Source organism: Chiloscyllium plagiosum, chromosome 16 (assembly GCF_004010195.1).
Source record: "Chiloscyllium plagiosum isolate BGI_BamShark_2017 chromosome 16, ASM401019v2, whole genome shotgun sequence".
Lineage (NCBI taxonomy): Eukaryota > Metazoa > Chordata > Chondrichthyes > Orectolobiformes > Hemiscylliidae > Chiloscyllium > Chiloscyllium plagiosum.
Window position 1 is genome coordinate 25,274,770 of NC_057725.1, and position 24,444 is coordinate 25,299,213.

At 41.0% G+C, this 24,444-nt stretch overlaps 1 protein-coding gene across 5 annotated transcripts in view; it reads left to right on the forward strand.

The window, feature by feature from the left end:
- mpped2a (metallophosphoesterase domain containing 2a) overlaps positions 1–24,444 on the forward strand; it is a 184,535-nt gene that overhangs the window by 23,841 nt on the left and 136,250 nt on the right. For all 5 annotated transcript variants that reach the window (XM_043705579.1, XM_043705583.1, XM_043705582.1 and 2 more), the window contains exon 3: positions 4,680–4,861. In XM_043705579.1, coding sequence (XP_043561514.1) covers positions 4,680–4,861 — 182 coding nt within the window. The remainder of the gene's footprint in view (positions 1–4,679; positions 4,862–24,444) is intronic.

Here is a 24,444-nt window from a genome sequence, read left to right on the forward strand (position 1 = left end):
CCTTTCTTCTGAAGTCAAAAGCAAGTTAATTGTCTTAATCTGTTTACTCTACTTGTCATAAATCCAACAGTGTAAATATTTTATCATTGCAAACCTCTAAGTTTCTCCCCAATGTTTGACTGTAGTTCTTTGTTTTCTTGGAATTGATGCATGTAGTCCAAGTGACTTTCTGACACGTTTAAAAAATATTAATACAACTGACCAAAATCTATTTGCGTCCAATAGACCAAAGGTTATCAGATATATTCAATACCTTTGTCACACAGTGCAGTCTATTTTCTTCATATTAATCTTATCGCAAAGACCTTATTCTACTTGTGAGTTATGTGTTTGAATAAATTTGGAGTATTCTGTCATTTTCTCCATAGTCTCTCAAACTTCTTTGTTTAGAGTTACAACTAAATCTGCTTTCACAAATTTTTCGAGCATTCCAGGTTACAATTTGCTGCATAAATTAACTTTGCAGCATCTCACTACTTGAGGTTTTGCCATTCACCTTAACTCCATATACCTTAATTGCTGATCTTTTTGCCTGTGCGCGATATTTCTCCTATTTTCTTTATTACACACCTCTTGGGTCTCCATTTAATTATCTTCTCTTAACTCCCTTTGTTGTAAAGATGACAGTGACATGTATTTATCAAGCCATCTTCTTCTCAGACATGCCAATTTTGGCAACCGTTGTAAAGTATGCAACAGCCAATTTCCAAACAGCAATTTGACAATAACCAGGTAATATATATTTTTAGTGACGCTAGTTAAGGGATAAATATTGGTCAGGACCAGGGAGAGCTTCTCAGCTGTTCTTAAATAGTGTGCTGGCAAATAGAACCACAGTTTCATAACTGTTCCAAAAGGTGGCATCTGCACTAGTGCAACACTCTGTACTGGTAGCATCAGCTTGAGCCTGTTTAGTAGAGACTTGAGCCCACAGTCTTTTTGACTGAGCAGTGAAAGAGTGCTACCCATTGAGTCAGAACTGGTAAATGGGCAGGCTTACAAGGCTTTCATCCTTATATGAACATGGCCTGAAGGTGATTCTATTAAGCTGTCGAGGATTGAAAAGGTAGAGTGTCTGTAAATCTGAAACAATACCTCAAACTAAACCACAATATGCAACAAAAGAATGCAAGCTCATGCTAGGGAAAAGCAAAGTTAGGATTGATGCTGACACTTCCTTCACATAACGATTGACCAATGCGTGGAATGATATCCAGGTAAGGTTGCAACAAAAAAACATGGCAGCATTGAAGAAACCATTGAGAGTCATAATGAGACACAACAGAAATGTATTGTGGAACAGGACTTGGCCATTGAGCCCTTCATGCCTGTTCTGTCATTCATTATATCATGGCTGATCATCTAACTCAGTATCCTGTTGTTCCTATCTTTCCCCTCCATGTTCATTGATTGCTTTAGCCCAAATGCTGTATCCAATTCCTTCTGGAAAACACACAATGTTTTGGCCTTGACAGCTTTCTGTGGTGCATATTCCACAGACTGACCTCTCTCTGGATGGAGAACTTTCTCTTCATCTCAGTCCTAAATAGAGTTGACCTCTATTCTGCCTTTGAAAGCACCCTTCCTGCATTTACTCTGTGTAGCCCTGTTAGAATTTTATAGGTTTCTGTGAGATGTCCTCTCATTTTTCTAAACTCCACTGAATATAATCCAGTAACCAATTCAACCTGTCCTCATATGTCAGTACTGTCATCCCAGGAATTAGTCTGGTAAACTAAGGAAGACAATGGCATCTGCCAACCAGTTTTCAATCCATCTTAATATATTTATCCCCAATCCTGTGTGTTTTAATTTTATGAGGTAATCTCTTATGTGGAATTTTTTCGAAGATCACTGAGTCCAAGTGAACTTCATCTACTGGTTTCCCCATATCAACTCTACTAGTTACATTCTCCAAGAATTCCAGTAGATTTATTGAGTATAATCTCTCTTTTGTAAAACTGGGCTGACGCTGTCCACTGGTTTCCAAATGCTCAACCATTCTTTTGTAATTGCACCTAGTATTTTTGCCTCTATTAATGTCAGGTCTATAATTCTGTTTTCTCTCAGCCTCCATTCTTAAATAATGGGGTTATGTTAGATGCTCCAGCCTGTAAGAACCGTTCCAGAGTCTAAAGTATCTTGGAAGATGACCACCAACATATACACTATGTCTAGGGCCACTTTCTGAAATATTCTAAGATGTAGATTATCTCTGGCTCTGGGGATCTATTGGTCTTCAGTCCCCTCAGTTTCCCCAGTACCTCTTCCCTGATTTGCTCTGGTAGTTCTTGCTCATTATACAGTGTGTTCCTTGATATTTCTGTTATGTTACTACTGTCCTGTGAACACAGAACCAAACTATGTATTTAGTTGCAAGTGAGGACTGCAGATGCTGAAGATCACAGTCAGGAGAATGGTGCTAGAAAAGCACAGCAGGTCAGGCAGCATCCAAGGAGCAGAAGAATCACCGTTTTGGGCATAGACCCTACATTGCTGATAATGGACTTATGCCCAAAACGTCAATTTTTCTGCTCCTCAGATGCTGCCTAACCTGCTGTCCTTTTCCAACACCACACTTCCGAATCTTATTCCCATACTCGATTATCCCTTTCTTAATCAATTCCTTTGTCCTCCTTTGTTGAGTCCTCACTCTCCTCAGGTCTGTTGTATTTTTCTGGCCAATCTGTATGCCTCTTTCTTGGATCTAATGCTATCTCTAATTTCCCTCGTAAACCTTGGTTTGGTACCTTTTCCATTTCATTTTTGTACCAGCAGGAACAAAATTATGTTGCAGTTCACCATGCACTCTTTAAATATATTTGCCATTGCCTTTCTGCTTTCATCCCTTTTGAGTAAGGTTTCCTAATCTCACATAGCCAATCCTCATCAGAGTTTTCCTCCATTTAGATTCAGGACCCTAGTCACAGAATCAACTATGTCACACTCCATATTGATATGATTGTCTATCATATTATGGTTGATGGTTCTCAAAGAGCCTCTCACAACTAGATTGCTAATTATTTACAGAATTCCGAGAGTACCGAAAGAGGCCATTTGGCCCTTTGAGTCTACACTGACCCTCAGAAGGGCATTGACCCAGACACCACTCCCCACCCCATCCCTGAAATCCTGCATTTGCCATAGCTAACCCATCTAGCCTGCACATCTCTGGACACTACGGGGCAATTTAGCATGGCCAGTCAACATAATGTGCACATCTTTGGACTGTGGGAGGAAACTGGAGCATCCGATAGAAACCCATGGAGACTCCACACAGACAGTTACCCAAGGCTGGAATCAAACCCTGGTCCCTGACACTGTGAGACAGCAGTGCTAAGCGCTGAGTCACTCTGCTGTTCCTATGTCATTACAAAATACCCAGTCTAGAATGACCTCTTTAGTTGGTTCTTCAATGTATCCCCTATGCACCCCACAAATTCCTTCTCCATGGTATTGTTACTAATTTGGTTTGCCCGATTTAACATAGAACATAAAGCAGTGCAGCACAGGAACAGGCCCTTCAGCCCACTACATCTGTGCCAACCATGTTGCCATTCTAAACTAATCCCATTTGCCTGCAGATGGTCCTTCTCCCTGATTTATAAGTCACACATAATTGCAGATGTTCCTTTTATTGTATGCACCTCTAATGTCCTGTTTAATATCATTCCCAATATCACCCCTTGAATTTAGTGTGGTCTGCATGCCTTTCTCTATGCATACAGGTAACTTTCCTCACTATTGCATTCATTTCCTGTTTAAACAACAGTCCATCTCCACCACCATTTCCTTTTATGTCTGTCCTACATAAATTGTGAATACTCCTGAATACTCCAGGAATCTGAAATCCTCCCCTTCACCATCTCTTCAGCTACCTACTCACCTAATATATCCTGCTATTTCTCCTCTGATTAATACGCTAATAGTAATCCTGAGATAGCTACCTTTGAACTCTTACTTTCTGACTTACTTCCTAACTCCCTACTTTCTGCTTTTAAGACCTTATCCTGTTTTTTTTTAACCTCTGTTGTTTGTACTGAATGAATTACAATGAGCTGAAAGGTCTTTTGTTGTGCTGAATTCTTGTTTTTTTTCCCCTGCTCTTGGTAAGTAAAAAAAGATTCTCCATTACATTACAACATTCCCTGAGTAACTGAAATGTAACCTCATTTTCTGTACTTATTATGCTCCTGTAGTTTTTAATGGGTTAATAAATCACATGTTCTATTTTCTTAAATATAAAACAGGCGCACAGTGCTGTCATGGGCTGAGAAACCTTTTCCTGGTATTAAAAAAAATTGAATTGATTTCTCCTTGTCTGAAAAATGTTAAATTAATTGTTGAACAGCATTGGGTGCAGTTTCTGAAGTGACTTTAATTAGAGTATAATTTTTAATGAGGTATTGTAAATCATTTGTAATTGCATTTTAATTTATTAAAAAAAGGACATGGATCCTAACGCAGCCCATGTTTTAATTCCCTACTCTCTGATTGACCTCTGTGTGAGTGTGCGCGCGCGCACACATCAGTGGAACATTTTTGCAATTTAAAGGTTAATTAATGCTAACGGGTCTGCATTTCTGTCTGGACTGGTCACTAATGAGCAAGTGGCAGCTATATTAATGTCTTGTTAATGCCATGATTTTGTCTCTTTATCTTATTGTGCATGCACTTAGGGTTGACCCTGTCCCATATGACACTCCGAAACCAGCAGGCCACACACGATTTGTCTGCGTCTCAGACACACACTCCCGAACAGATGGCATTCAGATGCCGTATGGGGACATTCTGCTTCACACGGGTGATTTTACAGAGCTGGGACTCCCCACGGAGGTTAAGAAGTTCAACGATTGGTTAGGTAAGAGTCCTTTTTTCCTCGATCGCTCTTTGTGACCCTAATTAACCTCTGTTGTACAAATGCCATTCACAATTTTGATAATTAAATCAAAGCGTCTGACTACAAGTTGCTACAGTGGGATTCTAGTGAGCAAAGTCTTTATCTTTCTTTTGCCTTCCTGTTCCTCTTAGGTCCACCCCAATGAAGTATTCTTCAAAAAGAGTTCCTTATCATAGTCATGAACACTTGAGTTTGGGGATGGGGGAATTCAGGGCTGACTTATGCTTCATGCAGGGAGAGAGCCGCATCTCAAACATTTATTTTGCACTTTTGCCCTGTCCCAAATTATTGAAGGTAATGGGAGGAAAGAAAGTGCCCCCCCTTTTCCAGGTTAGATGTTGTTGAATTTAAATGGAGAAATGCACTGTCTGTTTTTCTTTCCTTCTCTGAAGTAGCGCCTCTTCCCAAGGGATAAAAGACTATTTCTTCTTGAGTTAGCATATCAGTTACCCACTTGAAATCATCTGTCATGAATTGAAGAGGTTTCATACCTTGCATGTCTGGATTAAAACCAGTGCCCAAGCCAAGAGGAAGACCTCTTTGGAATTTAAAACAGTGTGAGAGAATGGGAGATTAGACATTCAACTGCTTCCATTATTCAATGAGGTAATGACTGATTTGGATCTTAACTCCATATTCCCGCCTTGGCTGATATCCCTTAATGCTCCTGTGCCTACAGATGAGTTGTTCTTTGACATGAAATGATTGATTCAGTTAGCACCTGCAGCTTTTTGTGGAAAATCCTTTGCCCTGATAAATGTTTCTGAATTTCTCACCTGAATTCCTGCCTATGATTTTGCCTTTATGTTCCTTTGCCGATGAGTTTGAAGATAATGGGGAAAGACGGAAGCCTTTCAAAATCTAATTCAGGCCACTTACCCCCTCTCAATCTGTTAGAAATATTTATGGGACAGAGGCATTGGTGACCTGCCTGCCCTCGGCCCTATGAGACCCTTTAGGGGCCAGTGAATGGCCATTTGTAGTCCTCATCTCGCCACTGTCAGTATTGATAAGTGTGTTCCTACCCCAGCACTGCTTGTCTGTATCTTGGTAAATTTCTCCAGGCCTCATGACCCCCTCCAAGCTCTGGAGTTCCTCTGGCCTCTTGTGTACGCCATATTCCTTCACCTCCACCATTGGTAACCATGCCTTCATCTGCTTGGGCTGTAAGGTCTAGAATCTTCCCACCTCTCTCCCCCCTCTCTCCTCATTTAAGATGCATTTAAAAACTCATATCTTTCACCAATCTTTTGGAAACCTGTTCCGATAACTTTGGCGCAGTCACAGATTTGCCTTGCTAGATTCTCCCATGTGTTACACGGCTTTAAAGGTGCTTTCCCACTGCAATTTGCTGCTGCTGTCGTCGTCAGGAGCGTTGACCCCAACCTGTTGTGCCAATGAACTGATGCTTTGCGGTGATATTACATTGCGGTAATAGTGCCAGTGCAGTCTCACTGAGAGGGGCAGGGGCCTGGCTGAGGAATGGGAGGCTCAGTGGGTGAAATGATGCAGAGTGACACTTGTGAAAGGGACTGTCACGCCACCTTTCCTCACAGCAACCTCAGGTTTTTGCACTTAGTTCTGAGGAGCAAGTCTCACCGGCTATATGCAGAGCTTTATTGGCAAGTCTCATTGCACTAAGTGTGTCAGTTAGCACATGTTGCTGTCTCCCCATACCCCTGGATACCTTCAGCTCGAAGAACTATATCCAACTCCTTCTTGTAACCATTCCATTTGGACTCAATTGCTTTCTGTGGCAGAGACTTCCACAGATTCTCCACTGTCTGGGTGAAGAAATTTCTCCTCATCCCAATCCTAAATGGCCTACTCCGTACCCTTAAACTCTGATCCCTGGTCCTGGGTTCCTTAGTAATCGGGAACATCCTTTGTATGTTTACCCTGTCTAATATTGTTCGAGTTTTGGGCACTGTAACAGAAGGAATAAATGGTTAATGGAAAACCGTAGAATGGAAACTTATTAAGTTCTACCCGTACAGATAAGGTAACAGATATAACTTGTCTTATTTATAGTTACCTACCTCTGGCCCAGCAACACACTGATGTAAGACTCTCACTCCTATACATAAATTCTTCCATGGTCTCTTACTTTCCTATCTTTGTAACTAAATGCAGTCATCAACTGTTCATATGTTTTGACATGGAGTCCTCTCCCCAAATCTCTCTGTCACTGCAGCTCTCTCCATTTCTTCTCATCTTAAGATGTTTGTTAGAACTGACCTCTTTGACCCAACTTTTGATCACCTTCTCTAATAATTCCCTTGCATTGCTCAGTGTCAAATTCTTGCTTGATAATTGTCCAGTGAAGCACCGTTGGCTTTACTATGTTAAGGCTATCCATTCAAATATCAGTCGTTGTAGTCCGCCTCATCTTTTTGATTCCCATTGGATAATGCACATTCAGACTCAGTTTCTCTTCAGTTCTTGGGTTCTGTGCCGTAGGTAAACTGGACAACAGGCCAGTGCACGTTTCAGTAACACTTTCCTCCTACAGTAACTGTATGCTGTCAGCTCATGAGATGACTTATACTCCAGCCCTGTTGAGAAAGTATCCCTCACTCCCATCCTCCAAATATTGAATACATAATCGATTTGCGGGAACTTCACAGTTCGCAATTCCACCAAATCAAGAGCTTTATTTTCAAAATTATTTTAACAGGTTGTGCTCACCAGTTACCCTCCCCCATCCCAGTAAACAAACAGGCGAATTGTTGCTTTGGGTGTCTGTTTCCCAATTGTTCTTTTATGCTCATGATCGAAGGCCTTTATTGCACATTCAGTGCCTGAGAGTTAAAAGCCTTTTAGGCTGTTAGTGAAACAATAGGAATGCACCAATGAGTGGTGGGTTGTGCAGTGTAATGTGGTGTTTGCTAATACTGCTATCACTTTTGAAGTGGTGAGTTACATTTGTTCTCCTTAAAGAACAATGCAGAACTACTATTCTTGCTGTAATTTCTATTGTCATGTAGCCAGAAGCCCATTGCAGGTTGTGAGAAATTTATGTAGATAGTTGAGCACTATACAACAGAAGATTTTTAGTAAGAGACCGTTAAATATTAGTTTTCTCTTCGTTGAGATTATCTGTGAGTAGAATTTTGATCAGTGAGTGGAAGGTAATATAGGCTTCATGTGATCATTCAATTTATTATTAATAACAGAGTTGTGATTAGGCAGTGGAGTTGTCCATCTCCAGTGATTTTGTTGTTTCAACATCATGTAAAAGAAGCACCTTTCCAACTCCGAGATGTGAAGTTGGGAATCAGTAGCATGGTGGCAAAAGTCATTGGATTAATAATCCAAAGGCCCAGTTTACTATTCTAGGGACATGGGTTCAAGCTCCTGCAAGTCGGTGGTGAAATTTAAATTCACTTAAATTTGGAATTAACAGCTATTTAAGTGGTATCCTGGGCTGGCCTAATGTAACTGCAGGCAAACATGCATGAGAGTGATTCTTTACTGTCATCTGAAATGGCCTCAGCCACTCCGTTCAGGGGCAATTCCCCACATGCAACAAATGCCAGCCTTGCCGGTAACACCCACATACCATGAAAGAATAAAGAGAATGGACTTCTGAAATGGAACCACAGTTGTAATGTCTAAATGCACAGTGAAGCATCAAACTGCAGTGTGATAATGACCAAGTAATATATTTTGTGATATTGATTGAGAGATAAGTATTCTGCAGTCTTTGTGCAGTCCATTTAAGTAATATTTAGCTCCTTTATTCTTGTTGCCTTAATACATAAAATCACATTTTTCAATTTTATATTCCACATGCCAAAGTTTTGCCATTCATTCAATCTGTCTATATCCTTCTGTAGACTGTGACCACCACTAGTGGCCATCTATGTTTGCATTACCCGCAAACTTGGTGATAATACGTAGACGAGGGTCATTCAAGTCATTAATATGCATTGCAAACAATTGTGGCAATAGTATTGATCTCCATGGCACTCCCATTCATTAGTGCTTTTCACCTTGAAAATGCCCCCTCTATCTAAACCTCTGTCTTTTATTAGTTAGTCAATCCTTAACCATTGCTAATGCTCTATCCCCAACACTCTTATCTATTAAGTCAACTTATGGTGTTTGATAAGATACCACACGTTTGGAAATCCAAGTGTTTTATGTCCACTGGCTAACCGTTATTTATCCTGCTTGTTACCACCTCAATGAATTTTAATACATTAGTCTGGCGTGAAGCCATGCTGACTGCTTGACTAGATTACATATTTTCAAATGCCCTGCTATTACATCTTTTATAATAGACTCTTAACATTTTCCCAATGACAGTTATTAAGTAAACTGGTCTATAGATATTTTGTCCCTCTCCCTCCTTAAGACATTGGTACGGCTGTAAATGATCCTCCAGCATCATTTTGTAGAAGATTAGAGGAGGTTTCTTTGATGCCATGAACAATATTTATCCCTTGAACAACATGATTATCTGATCATTATCTCATTGCGGTTTTGTGGGAGCTCACTGTGCACCAATTGACCATCATGTTACCTACATTACAACGGTGACTACATGACTTTATTGCTGAAAAGCACTTTCAGGTATTCAGTGGTTGCTGAAAATTTCTCTTTATTAATGCCAAATTTTTTAGCCTACACTTTCCCAAATTTCATTTAACCTTGTGTGATAACCCTTTAGTCCTGTACATAACAGATATGTGCCATGATATGGTGTGATTTTCAGGAAAACTTTAGAAGCTGTACTTAAAAAAAAATTTAATTATTTGCTTGAAGTCTGTCTGCACAGAAAATGGAATCACATATTGACATATTTAAAAGTAATGTTCGATTGCACTCAACTATAGTCTGAACAATCAACCTTGAGAGTGGCAAATGTAATTTATTTGCAATAATTGTATTTTGCTTTCTTACTGCTCAATATACAGTAAGCTGATTTCAACCTTCCATTTCTTTTTGATTAGTGAAAAAGTGCCACATAAATTGATCTGTGATGCACACAGGGGATATTCCAGAATTTCAAAGACTGAGGGATGGCTTTTATTATTAAATTGTAGAGGATTATGCCAACCTCTGCTATAGTTTCGGGCTACCCAGTATCTCACAAAAAGAAGTTAAGTCTATAACTTGTTTATTAAGGGAAAGTATTAAGGTTTTTTTAATAGTGTTTGGCCTTTAAGCAGCTGAGAGTGTAATATACTGTTTGTTGTGATATTATTAACCCATTCACTTAGGGAAACTGTAGAAAATGATATCCTTCTTGCTTGTTCCACATACAAAGAATGGTCTTCCCAACCATAAAAGAGAATTGCCTCAGAATAAAATTATTAGTCACATGGGAACACAAGAACACCATTCAGCCCCTTGAATCTGTTCTATCATACAATTAGATTATGTCTGATTTATATTTTTCTTCCAATAACCTGCCTTGATTCTGTCAATTCTTAATACCCTTGTCTAACAATAATCTACTGATGACTCAATTTTGAAATTATCATTTTAGGGAATAGAGTTCTAGATTTTGACTGCTTTTGGTGTGAGGAACTGTTTTCTGATAACACCTGTCCTGAGATTTTACCTTTTTTCAGATTCTTTCCCCAACAGACCAAATATCTGTGCTATCATCTCTTCTTGGAGAAAGTGAGGACTGCAGATGCTGGAGATCAGAGCTGAAAATGTGTAGCTGGAAAAGCGAAGCAGGTCAGGCAGCATCCAAGGAACAGGAGAATCGACATAAGCCTGAAGAATGGCTTATGGCCGAAACGTCGATTCTCCTGTTCCTTGGATGCTGCCTGACCTGCTGCGCTTTTCCAGCAACACATTTTCAGCTATCATCTCTTTTTGTCATCTTTAATCACTTCAATGATATCATCCCTTAATCTTCGAGACATGAGGCAGTTCAAACCTAGTCTGTGTAACCTGATTTTGTAATTTAATCCCATTTGACCTTGTGTCATTCTAGTGGATCTACATTCCATTCCTTCCATGGCCAGTGTATACTTCCTAAGATGCAGTGTGCAGAGCTGAACACAGTTATCCCAGATAGGGTCCAACCAGACATTTATATATCTAATATATATCTTTCATCCCTTATCTTGAAGGCCTCTTGAAATAAACGTATTAGGTTTTTACATTTTTTGTTTATTTTAATTCTCAGTACATTTTGAAGTTGCATTTTATCTGATTGATGTTCCCGCAGGGTATTTTTACACAGGGCACTTTCCTTAGCTAAGGAGGATTCATTGGTAGTTCTTGATTATGTTTATCAGATTTTGTAGGTCTTCAGAATACGCAAGAGAATTTCCTCAGTCCTGAGCTTTGCTACTTTTGAAACTGGGTTTGTCCTGCTCATTCCTGCTCTATCTGTAGGTTCAGGGTGACTGCAGCTGACTTGCTACAAGAGGTCAATTGAGCTATTATCAGTATGGCCATGCAATGGTCATGATAACAGGCTTAACAGCTGATGGCTTGATAGCTGTGTATCCCAAATCTCAATTTATATAAATCTGGCCACTGTTTTCAGCATGATGAAAAGTTAATGAGTTTTGAGAAGTTTTGTAGCTCAGTTGAGGTTCTGAATGTAGGTTTGCTCGCTGAGCTGGAAGGTTCATTTTCAAACGTTTCATCACCATACTAGGTAACATCATCAGTGAGCCACCGGATGAAGGGCTGGTGGCATGGCCCGCTTTCTATTGATGTGTTTAGGTTTCCTTGCCTTGGTGATGTCATTTCCTGTGGTGACATCATTTCTGGTGGTGATGTCATTTGGTGCTCTTTTTCTCAGGGGACGGTAAATGGGATCCACATCAATGTGTTTGTTAATAGAGTTCCGGTTGGAATGCCATGCTTCTAGGAATTCCTGTGCGTGTCTCTGTTTGGCTATGTAATGCAGAAATTCAAACAAACAGCTCTGCCAACTATCCAACTGAAACTTTGGCTCCACTACGTGGATGACACCTTTGTCATTACTAAGAGAAACAAATTAGAAGAATCCTTCAAGACCATCAATAATACCCTTACTGGAATAAAATTCACGAAAGAGGAGGAAAACAACAACAAACTGCCATTCCTAGATGTTGCAGTAGAGCAAACAGCCAATGGGGATCTTCAAACCAGCATCTATAGAAAAACAACACATACTGACCAAATACTGAACTACAGAAGCAATCATCCCAACACCTACTGTCGGAGTTGCGTTAGAACATTATTTCAACGAACCACTACACACTGCAGCACAGAGGAACTGCGCAGAGGAGAAGAAAATCACCTATACAGTGCATTTAAAAAGAACAGGTACCCAATGAACGCAGTTCACTGATTCCTCAACAAGCAGATGAAACATGTCCAGAAACCCTAGTCACTCTCCCCTACATCAAAGCCATCTCAGAAATGGCTACTCAGACCTCTTGGCATCATGGTAGCCCACAAATCCACCAACTCACTAAAACAGCAGCTGAGGAACTTAAAAGACCCTTTCAGACAAGAACCAAAACTAATGTCATTTACAAAATAACCTTGCAAGAACTGTAACAAACACTACATTGGGCAAACGGGCAGAAAGCTAGCCACCAGGATACATGAACATCAACTAGCCACAAAAGAAACCCACTCTCACTAATATCCTTGCATACAGATGAGGAAGGATACCACTTTGACTGGCACAACACATCCATACTAGGGCAAGGCAAACAGAGACACGCACGAGAATTCCTCGAAGCAAGGCATCCCAACCAGAACTCTATCAACAAACACACATTTGTTGGATTCCATTTACCACCCTGTGGGAAAAAGAACAGGAAATGACATCACCACAGGAAATGAAATCACCATCCAAAGAAACCTAAACACATAAATAGAAAGTGGGCCATGCCACCAGCGCTTCATCCGGAGGCTCACTGATGTTACCTTGTATGGTGACAAAATGTCTGGAAATGAACTTTTGAGCTCAGCAAGCAAACCTACATCCAGAATGATGGAAAGTCTACATTCCATGAAGCTTCAAAGAAACTTTGGTGCCTGGGTATACAGATCATTAAAATGTCACCACACGTGCAGAGAATAATCAAAAATACTAATGCTGGCCCTTGTATCTAGAAACTATAATACAAAGGGCAGAACACATGCTGTCCTCTTACAAAGCCTCGATTTATATCAAACCTTGAGCACTCTGAACAGGTTTGGGTGCTTTGCCTGAGGTGCAATATATTTTCTTGACCTAAGAACTTGCTATTGAGGAAGTGCAGCAAAAAGACTGATCCCTGGGACAGCAGGTTTGGTGTGTGAGGAGAGATTGGCCTGTATTCACTGGAGTTTCAAAGAATGAGTGGGATCTCATTGAAATGTATAAAATTCTAACCGGGCAGGGTAGACTGGATACAGGCATGATATTTCCTCTGGCCTGGAGTGTCCAGAACAAGGAGTCTCAGTCTCAGGATGCATAATAAGCCGTTTTGGCAGAGTGGATTGATGGGATTTCAAGTTTGTTCCTATATTCTATGTGAATAGTGCTTGGACTCCAAAGGTTAAATTATACTACCTACAGTTGCATTTCTTGGAATTTAGAAGGTAGGTGTGACTCGATTAGAGTTCTGAAGATGCTAAGGGAAGCAGAAAGGATAAATAGAGTGGAGCTATTTCTGCTTCTTGGGAATTCTCAAACCGGGGGACGTAGTAAATAAGTTAAGAGATGGACCTTTACAGGAGTGAAATTAAGAAATATCTTAATTAACAATGGCTGCTAAAAGTTTGAAATTCTCTTTGGCAAACCACTTGAGGTGTGAGGCTAAATTTTAAGGGGAAAATCAAGGTTTTCTTTTGTTAATCAAAGGGTGAAACAAAAAGCAGAATGTGCTAGACAGTCTCAGGAGGTCTGGTAGCTTCTATGGAGAGAAATCAGAGTTAACGTTTTGGGTCCATTGACCCTTCTTCAGAAGAAATCGATGTTCCATTCCATTCAGGCTTCCTGAGTTATTACAGGTAGCATTTCTGCCAGCTCTTCCAGCTCTGTGATCTCTGTAGCTCCTTCATATCTGGCTTCCTGTGCACCTTTAAATCTACCATTTGAACAACCTTTGAATGGTTTGCTACATTGGAAATGCTGTAGTAACAGAAACTGCATTGTAGTTATTTACAATAATGTATCGCAGGAGAAAGTAAGGACTGTGGATGCTGGAGATCAAAGCTGAAAAGTGTGGCATTGGAAACACACAGCAGGTCAGGTAGCATCCGAGGAGAAGGAGAATCGATGTTTCAAGCATAAGGCCTTCATCAGGACTGTCATTGCAATTTTAATTCCTACTCTGTTCATCACAGAGCAGATTAGCAATCAGGAGTCATGCCCATTTATCTGATGTTGCTCTCTTCACCATTTTCACAGGTATTATTTTGTTTGAGTATTCAGTCAGACCATACGTACTTCTACAGTCATTCCTGATGAAGGACTTATGCCCGAAATGTCGATTCTCCTGCTCCTCGGAAGCTGCCTGACCTGCTGTACTTTTCCAGCACTACACTTTTCGACTGTAATATATCTCGGGCCCGTGCACTTGTCTGAAATGGTGATTACACAGAAATTTGCTTTGTGGTGTCTAATTTTCGTTGCTATGACCACTGTGTACATTCCAATATGTTTACCACTGTCGTTCAGTTGGGCAAACGCTGCCATAGAGTTTGAATTCCTACTCTGTTCATCACAGAGCAGAGTAACACTCAGGAGTCATGGGGAGAAAGTGAGGACTGTAGATGGTGGAGGTCAGAGCTGAAAAATGTGTTGCTGGAAAAGCGCAGCAGGTCAGGCAGCATCCAAGGAGTAGGAGAATCGACCGTTTTGGGCATAAACCCTTCTTCAGGAATCCTGAAGAAGGGCTTATGCCCGAAACGTCGATTCGCCTGCTCCTTGGATGCTGCCTGACCTGCTGCGCTTTTCCAGCAACACATTTTTCAGCACTCAGGACTCATGCCCATTTATCTCATGTTTCTCTCTTCACTATTTTCACAGATTTAATTTTGAGTTAAGCATTCAGAAAGACCTTACATTTCTACAGTGCGTTTAGAACCTCAGACTGTCTCAAAACTACCTTTTGAGTGTAGTCACTGCTATGATAGAAGGAAACTTGACAATCAATATGTCAGCAGCAATACTTCACACACAATAAGACCAGATCATTTGTTTTAGGTGAAGGGTAAATGAGATTACCAGAAACTTCTACACAGAAAAGCTTGTTCAAATTCTCTTTTTTTTTACATTTGAGAGTGATAGATTTTTGTTTACCAGTTATTCAAGGATGTGAGGGAAAGATAAGGCTGTGGACTTAGGTCACAGATCAGAATAATCTCATTAAATGGGTTATCAGATTCCAGGGAGCATAAATGACCACCTCCTCATATTCCTATCAATAAAAAGCTAAACCCTGCTTGCCCATAAATCAATGCCCTGCAAGTATTGCTACTTTAAATTCCTTTCTTTTTGAATCTATTTCAATCACTCTCTCAGTGGAGGTTTGTCACTCTGTCAAACTGATGTAAATTAACATTATTCCGATGTAGTTTGCCCTCTAATGCTTTAAAATGAAGTTTCATCTGGTGAAAGGAAAAGATCCCCCAGCACCCTTCTGATGAGTTGGGATGATTCCCCTTTTGTTCTGGCTAACATGGATCACCTCAGCCAACATCACCAGATTATTTTATCATTTTGTGTCATTACTACTTGCAGGGTCTGGCTGTGCACAAATTGGCTTCCTGTATTACAACAGTGATTACAATTTAAAAGTGTTTAATTGGTGGTGAAACATTTTGCAACGTCTTGAGGACGTGAAAGATGCTCAATTCTTTCAGTTAGAACTCAAAGGCAGACTACAATGACGTATGATGTAGGATCAGGCATGTTTCAAATGTTCTAACTTGGCTATTCTGCTTGTTTGCGCTGGCTTGGCTAAAAATATCCTCGCAGAAACTCCTTGAAAAATTGATAAGGATTACAAATAATTCTATATTTTGTCATTCATTGAACAGCAGAATGATTACAGCAAACCATATTGAGTTGATATGAAATTCTCATGTAACAATACAATTCTACCTTTTCTATATTGCATTAGTGAGCCTGCCGATATTGTGTTACTTGATTTAGGAATTCCCTGACCAACAATTCTGAAAGTGTCTTTGTTCAAACTTCCATTTTCTCTGGCTAGTGATTCATTTATACAGAGAAGTTTTTTTTTTAGTAATTCAGTGCAAAACACAGAGATTTGAAGCAGCTGAACCCGGAGAAATGAGAGCCATAAGCAGAGGCTGAAACTAGAGGTAGAGGTCTCCTCTCTAACTGGGCTTGTCAGACTATCTTTAAACTGGGACAAAAGCAGAGGAGGACTGGGAACTTGCAGGCAAGGAATAACTCTGCCGTGTGCTCACAATGTTGCAAAGACTTTGGTGTCCAATTAATTACTTCACAAGTTTTCTCACAAGATGTAGTTTACAAATCCAATATATGTCTCCACCTTTCAGTAATCAACCCTTTGTGATATCCTTTAAAATCTATCACTTTTGACTAAGCTTATGGCCTCCTCTCCCAGCATCTCCTGACGTATATTTTGTGTGATGAGCACTGGTCAGTTGTTCAAGGTGAGGTTGTGTTGAGTTGGTTAGCTCAGTTGACTAGATGGCTGGCTTTCCAAGTAGAGTAATGCCCAACAGCATGGGTTCAACTTCTGCACTGTGGCTGAGCTTACCGTAGGACTTTCGTTCTCAATCTCTCCCCTCACCTGAGGTGTGATAACCTTCAGTTTAAATGACCACCACTTACCTCTGTCTAATGAGAGAGAAGCCCTATCATCTGTTAGGAGTATGGCAACTTTACCTTTGTATTTAGTGATAGTACAAATAGTAGCGCCCATTAAATTTCTAAATTGTTTCCTCTATGTGGAGAGGAGCTGCAATGAGCAGGTATCACCTGAATATTTTAACTCAACCATTCAAGATTGTTGTCAGAAAGCATGTTCTTATGTAAACGGTTGTGGGAATCTGGACCTCTATCAGTAGTTAAAGCATGGGGTCAATTGAAAATGTGACAAGTGGAATAAGTAGATTTTTGTTAGTTAAGGACATTGAAATCAATAAAAGCTGTGGATGCTGGAAATCTGAAACAAATAGAAATGTGGAAAAAGCCCAGCAGGTCTGACAGAATCTGTGGAGAAAGAAACACAGTTAACACTTTGAATTAAATTGGGTTGACCTGAGATTCTGCAGAATTTTCTGCATTTGTTTGTCATGTTGAAATCGCGGCAGTAGATCAGATTAACTTGCAGATCAATCAGGTACATTCTCAACTCTGGTCTCCAGCATCTGCAGTCCTCACTTTCTCCTAATGAGTGAAAGCTTTGATAAAATGCTTTTTTTTTCCCAGCAATACTCTTGTGAAAGTAGGTTGGGGGAGGATCAATGTAGAAAGAGTGAAGATCATATGTTTGATCTTGTTAAGAAAGCATATGGTATTTTGGCTTTCATTAACAGGGGGATTGAGTTTAAGAGCGACGAGGTTTTGCTACAGCTTTGCAAATCCCTGGTGAGGCCACACTTGGAATATTGTGTCCAGTTCTGGTCCCCCTACTATAGAGAAGATACAAAGGTTTTGGAGAGGGTGCAAAGAAGGTTTACCAAGATGCTGCCTGGACTGGAGGGCTTGCCTTATGAAGAGAGGTTGACTAAGCTTGGACTTTTCTCTCTGGAGAGAAGGAGGAAAAGAGGTGACCTGATCGAGATATACAAGATAATGAAAGGAATGAATAGATTCAATAGCCAGAGACTTTTCCCCAGGGCAGGATTGACTGGCACGAGGGGTCATAGTTTTAAGATGTTAGGAGAGAGGTATAGAGGAGATGTCAGAGGAAGGTTCTTTACGCAGAGAGTTGTGAATGCATGGAAGGCGTTGCCAACGGTGGTGGTGGAAGCAGAGTCATTAGGGACATTTAAGCACCTGCTGGGCATGCATATGGACGGCTGTGAATTGATGGGTGCATAGGTTAAGTTATTTTATTTTAGTTTCCTGATGAAGGGCTTTTGCCTGAAATGTCGATTTTCGTGCTCCTCGGAGGCTGCCTGACCTGCTGTGCTTTTCCAGCACCACTCTGATTTAGACTCTGGTTTCCAGCATCTGCAGTCCTTGTTTTTACTTTATTTTATTTTACGTTAGGATTAATGCTCGGCACAACATCGTGGGCCAAAGGGCCTGTTCTGTGCTGTACCTTTCTATGTTCTATGTACAAATAGAATGGCAGAACAGATTCGAGGGGCTGAATGGTCACTTCCTTTCCTCTATCTTTATAGACATTGATGCTCTATGCCAAGTGCATCCAGGAAAACTAGAACAAAATAAAGAATTACAGTTTACGTGCTCAAAGAATAATGCACCCCATGTACATCTCCTCATCTTGTTTGTGGTCCCGACCATAGGACTGGACTCCTGTTGTCCTGAATGAACACTTGTGCTGCTGGAGGCCCCTTCTGAAATCTAAGTGTTCTTGTCTGTAAAGGATGATGGTATCTGTAGAAATGTTTTCATTGGCAGACGTTCAAACTTAATATTGTTTCAGTCTGTGGGTTGCATAATCTCAGTGGAAGGGTTGCCCTTTGCTACCTTCTAAGTAATTAAACTGTTTCTTGGTAGCTGTGCTTTAGTGTATGAGCCAAGATTTTTGAATGAAAGGCAGTCATATGAAAGTTTGATTTGAATTTTCAGTGATTAGATTTACTTAAAAAAAAGGACAAAGTCTGAAATGATAGTGTAATGCCTTCCCTTACCGAGGCGAAGCATGAATTAATGCTCTCGGGTGCTTTGCTGTGTTAAATCTGCGAGGCCGCTTTTCTGAATGCGCTACCCTGGCATTCAGCAGAGGCAGGTATCAGAGAACTGCTTCTCCACCCATTTGTGGGAGGGAGACTGTGGAAAGATTGTACTGTACTGTCACTTTGGGGGGGGCACAGTGGCTCAGTGTGCTGCCTCACAGCACCAGGGTTCCAGGTTTGATTCCAGCCTCGGGCGACTGACTGTGTGGAGTTTGCACATTCTCCCAGTGTCTGTGTAGATTTCCTCTGGGTGCTCCAGTTTCCTCCCACAATCCAAAGATACGCAGGTCAGGTGAATTGGCCATACTAAGTTGCCCATAGTGTTGGGTGAATTAGTCAGAGGGAAATGGGCCTGGGTGGGTTACTCTTCGGAGGGTTGGTGTGGACTGGTTGGGCTGGAGGGCCTGTTTCCGCACTGTCGGGAACCTAATCTAATCTAAAACTTTCCAGTGATGGGGGTGGTGAGTTCAGAAGACTGGCCCCTGAAGAAGGGTTACGCCCGAAACGTTGACTTCTCCACCTCCTGAGGCTCCCTTGCTTGCTGTGTTCCTCCAGCCTCCTTGTTGTCTACCATGGATTCCAACATCTGCAGTTATTTTTTGTCTCCCCTTTAGACTGCAACCTTCATGAAATCTGGTGCTTTCAAATTTAGCTGAACCTTCATAAAGCACTGGTGAGGCCACACCTAGGGCATTGTATCCACTCTGGTCACCAGAGGGGAGTTGAGAGTCCTTGAGAGAATACCGAGGAGAATGGTTCCAAAGATGATTGAATTTAGCAACAAGTTTAGCTAGGAAAAACTGGGATTGCTCTGATTGGACTAAAGGAGTTTGAAGGGAGATTTGATTGAGGTGTATAAGTTTATGACCGGTTTAGGACATAACATAAGAAATAGGAGCAGAGGTCGGCTGATCTTTTCGTGGACTCAGCTCTATTTAGCTGCCTGCTCACCATAGCCCTTAATTCCTTTACTGTTCAAAAATCTATCTATCTTTGCCTGAAAAGCATTCAATGGTATAGCCTCAGCTGCTTCACTGAGCAGGGAGTTCCACAGATTCACAACCCTTTAGGTGAAGAAGTTCCTCCTCAGCTCCATCCTAAATCCGTTCCCCCTTATTTTGAAGCTATGCCCCCTAGCTGTAGTTTCACCCGCCAGTGGAAACAACCTCCCTGTTCTATCTTATCTATACTCTTCACAATTTTGTGTTTCTGTAAATTTCCCCCTATTCTTCTAATTTCCAATGAGTAAAGTCCCAGTCTACTCAATCGCTTCTAAGCCAACACTCTCAACTCCCGAATCAACCTAGTGAATCTCCGCTGCACCCCCTCCAGTGCCAGTATGTCCTTTCTCAAATAAGGAGTCCACACTTCACACATTACTCCAGGTGTGGCATCACTAGCACCCAATACAGCTCCAGTGTAACCTCCCTATTTTTAAACTTGATCTCTCTAGCAATTAGGGACAATATTCCATTTGACTTCTTTCTTACCTGCTGCATCTGTAAACCAACATTGTGATTCAGCCACAAGGACACGCAGGTCTCTCTGCAGAGCAGCAACTTGCTATTTTTCACTATTTAAATAGTAGTCCATTCCTGCCAAAATGGATGACCTCACATTTACCAATGTTGTATTCCATCTGCCAGACCCTTGCCCACTCACTTAACTGAGATAAGATGAACAAAGAGCTGTTTCCCTTGTTGATGATAAAAGGACTTGAGGATGGAGATTTAAGAATTGTTGCAGGACTGTGAGGAAGAACGTTTTTGACTCCAGGAATGGTAATACCTTGGAATCTTTTGATGGTGCCAGAGGCCGAGTTGATTAATGATCTTGAGGAAATTGGATAGGTGTTTGAGCAAATTAAACCTGCAGGGCTATGAAGATAGAACGGAGGAATGGGGTTAACAGGATTGCTGCACAGTATGGACTTGATGGATCAAATGGCCCTCCTTCTGTCCCATTATGACAAATGGATGGTGATCTATTCAAAAATTCTCAATCATCCACAGCTTGGATGACTTAAATCATTGGCCAGAGGTTTGCAATACTCCAAAATGTTGGGTCTGCAGAGTCTATTGATCAATTACTCCATTGAAGTCAGGGATGGATGAAGGAAATCAAAGGTCTCCAAACCACCTTAGGGTTTGTCCCGACTGCATTTGGATACCAATTAGACTAAAGTCCATGGTGAAGGGAGGGTTAATCAGTGGTACTCAGTGTTTATTGCCAACATTGGGTACAATATCTCCATGTGAGTATGGAAATATAGGAATGGGAGTAGACGATATGGCCCCTCAAGCATATTCTACCATTCAACCCGATCGCAGCTAATTGTTCTACCTCACGCCATTTTCCAATGCTATCCCCTTATTCCTTGATATCTTTAAAATCTGGAGATCTATCAATCTTTGTCTTGAATATACTTAATGAAATGAGGAGTAAGCTGTTGTGAAGTGTTATGTTCCAGACGTAAAGATCCTATGGCATAATTTCAGTGAGGTAAAGGACAGTTCTCCCTGGTGCCCTGCCTACTATATATATCTTGACCGACAGCATTTCAAACAGCAAACACTGGCAACGTTCAGCAGTTGGGCAGAGTTCATGTTGAGAGTTACTATTTCTGCTTGTTGACCCCTCTCACTTGAACATAGATTATCTGGTCATTATCACCGTACTGTTTATTGTGGGAGCTTGCTGTTTCCTAAACCACTACAGTGACTACACTTCAAAAACAATTCACTGGCTGTAAAAAGCCTCAAGATATCCTGAGTTCATGAGAGCTCTGTAAATGCTTTCTTAGTTATATATTCTTCATACAAATAAATTCTCTAATTTCTTTCTATCGTCCTTTTCTGTTGTCTGTGTAAGAGGGCATCTAAAAATATTGGACGTGGCAAATTAGGTGGCACTTCCATTGGTAGTCTTGTATTCTTATCTCCTCCCTCGCCCACATCACCACCACCTGCACCCGCTGCCCCATCCCCAACCCTGACTTCTCCCTTTGTTCTGCAAGGTCCAGTGGAATCTATGAAAATAATAAATCTGGAAATTCCTCGTATTTGTAGTAGAGGAGGCTGAGGGAGGAATTGTTTGAGGTAAATAGAATTGTGAGGGGTCTAGATCGCAAGGATAGGAAGAACCCACTTCCTAGCACAGAAGGGCCAATGACAAAGGGACATAGATTAAAAGCAATGTAAGGATTAATGTGGAGTTGCCTATAAAATCTTGCCCTAGAAAGTGGTGAGGGCTTTGTGAAAGCACAAGACTTCATTGCATTTAAAAACACTGGCTCAGTACTGAAACCTATAGGGCCAAAAGCAAGAGTTGCAAACTAGTATTGACTTGGATAGCTCCTTTCTACCTGGCACAGACACAATGGGCCAAATGGTCTCCAGTGTCAAAGTTTCTGTTTCCATCGGTTCTGTCGGAGTCTGTCTTTCCCTTCATGTGCAGAATTATATTTGGACTGTTCTGGAAGCTGAACCAACTGTTCCTGGTGGAAGATTTATACTCAGGACTCTGAATAATTGCACCCAGTTTGGAGAATACCGTCATCATGTCGACATATGGATACCAAATGTTCTGGGGCTTGATATTAGGCTCGCAGTCAATGTTGACCTCTCCAACAGTGCAGTTTCCCCAACCCATTAGCAACAAAGGACAGGGTAAATTATCCATTGTGGTTGGATCTGTACTCGAGTTTATAGCATGGTCTCCTTCCTTGCCTATTTGAGCAGTCTTTAGTCCCATTTCAGTGTTTTTGGTATTGTGTCCAGTTTTGATCTCTTTCTCTAAGGAAGGATGTACTTGCCTTAGAAAGGAATAAAGCAAACCCTGACGTTGAGGTGTTTCCTTGACGAAGCAATTTGGTGGCATCTTGTGCTGGCAAGGGGGACCTCTTTTGGCATGGCAGTGCCCCCAAGAGACCTCAGACACAGGCCAGAATTTCTTTGTACAGAAGATTGTGAATCTTTGGATCTCCCTACCACCCTGGAGTTTGGGCCACTGGACTGCTTAAGGGCGATGGGTGAGAGAGTGGAGCCCTAACAGAAGATGTCCTTTTTGAATCGTGGGGCATAGTCAAGAGGGCAGATGGCCTACTTCTTATTCCTCCTTATGCTATTAATCAATGTGTTCTAAGGACAGGACAAAAGATCACAATTTTTCAGTCTCCAATGAATTATCTCCATCTCTATTCTCACATCCTCGTGTTTCCTGGTTCGTAGAATTCCTGCAGTGTGGAAGCAGGCCATTCAGCCTATTGAATCCATAGCATCCCACTCACACCCGCCTCTCCAATCCTATTCTTGCATTTCCTGTGGCTAATTCACCTATCCTGCACATCTGTAGTCATTACTGGCAATTTATCACAGCTATTTTGCCTAACCTGTGCACCTTTGCACTGTGGGAGGAAACCAGAGCACCCAGAGGAGACCCTCACAGATACTCCACACAGCCCGAGGGTGGAATCAAACCCAGAACCCTGGCACTGTGAAATAGCAGTGCCAATCACTGACCCACCATGCCACCCCATTGGTTACTGATCTTTAACCAGGAGTACACTAGTGTTATGGTTGGACTATTGGGTGATTAACTCAGATTCCTAGATTAATGATGCTTAAAATGTGTGTTCATAATCCCTTCATGGTCTTTTCTCACTTCCAGTATTCTGAAAATTAACTTAATCATTAACCTAATTTATAGGAAATGGATTTAGTAACATTAACAATCAGCAGCTGTCTCATTGGCACTGGTCCCCTAGAAACCAATCTTAAATGAGGCTAATATAGAATCACCAGGTTTTGCTGAAGTTGAATCCGGTGGAGGAACACGGAACCCAAGTTTGCTGTTTCTGCTCAAGTGAAGATACATTCAAGATGATATCATAGCATCAATAATTAGAACAGTGAACCCTCTACATTGAGTAAATTTACTACGCCAGTGAATTGCATTTGACTAACCATTATTATAAATGTAAGATGGTGACAGTAGTGAGGAATGCTTCAGGAACTCACTTTGCAGAACCATCTAATGGGCAAATCCGATAGTATATTGTGACAGTTGACGTGATTTTATTTCAATTGATGGAAATGCTGGACAATTAAGAACCCAGAGTAACCTGGCTTGATAGATCATTAAGTTCAACTTTTGCAGTTGGTTACCATTGGTGGTTAGCCACTGAACAGATTCACATGAGGCTGCCACCTGATGAAGGAGTGCCACTCCGAAAGCTAGTGTGCTTCCAATTAAACCTGTTGGACTATAACCTATAAACTGATGTTGTGTGATTTTTAACTTTGTACACCCCAGTCCAACACCGGCATCTCCAAATAATTTTTTTTAGTATTATCCCAAGTTTATAACACAAAATAAAGAACTAATCAAAGCTATGTACTCAGATTTGAAAGGTTGTAGCGTAAATAGCAAAACAAAGATTACACTTGTTTCCCAGCAATATCCTGTACAGATGCTCATCCGCATGGACTGTAACACCTATGTTAATTTCTTATTTAACCAATCTCTTATTGGGATTCCTTTGCATTTCTCATGGTCGAGAAAATTACTTATGGTTCTCATAACCTTGAAACTTGAAACGTCTTGCCACTTCTAAAAGCTTAACTTTTCTTCGTTCTGCTAACTTGAAAATTTCTATGCACCCTCTCACAGGATTCAAACTAGCCCTTAGTCTGTTTCCTCTGTATGTCAACTGT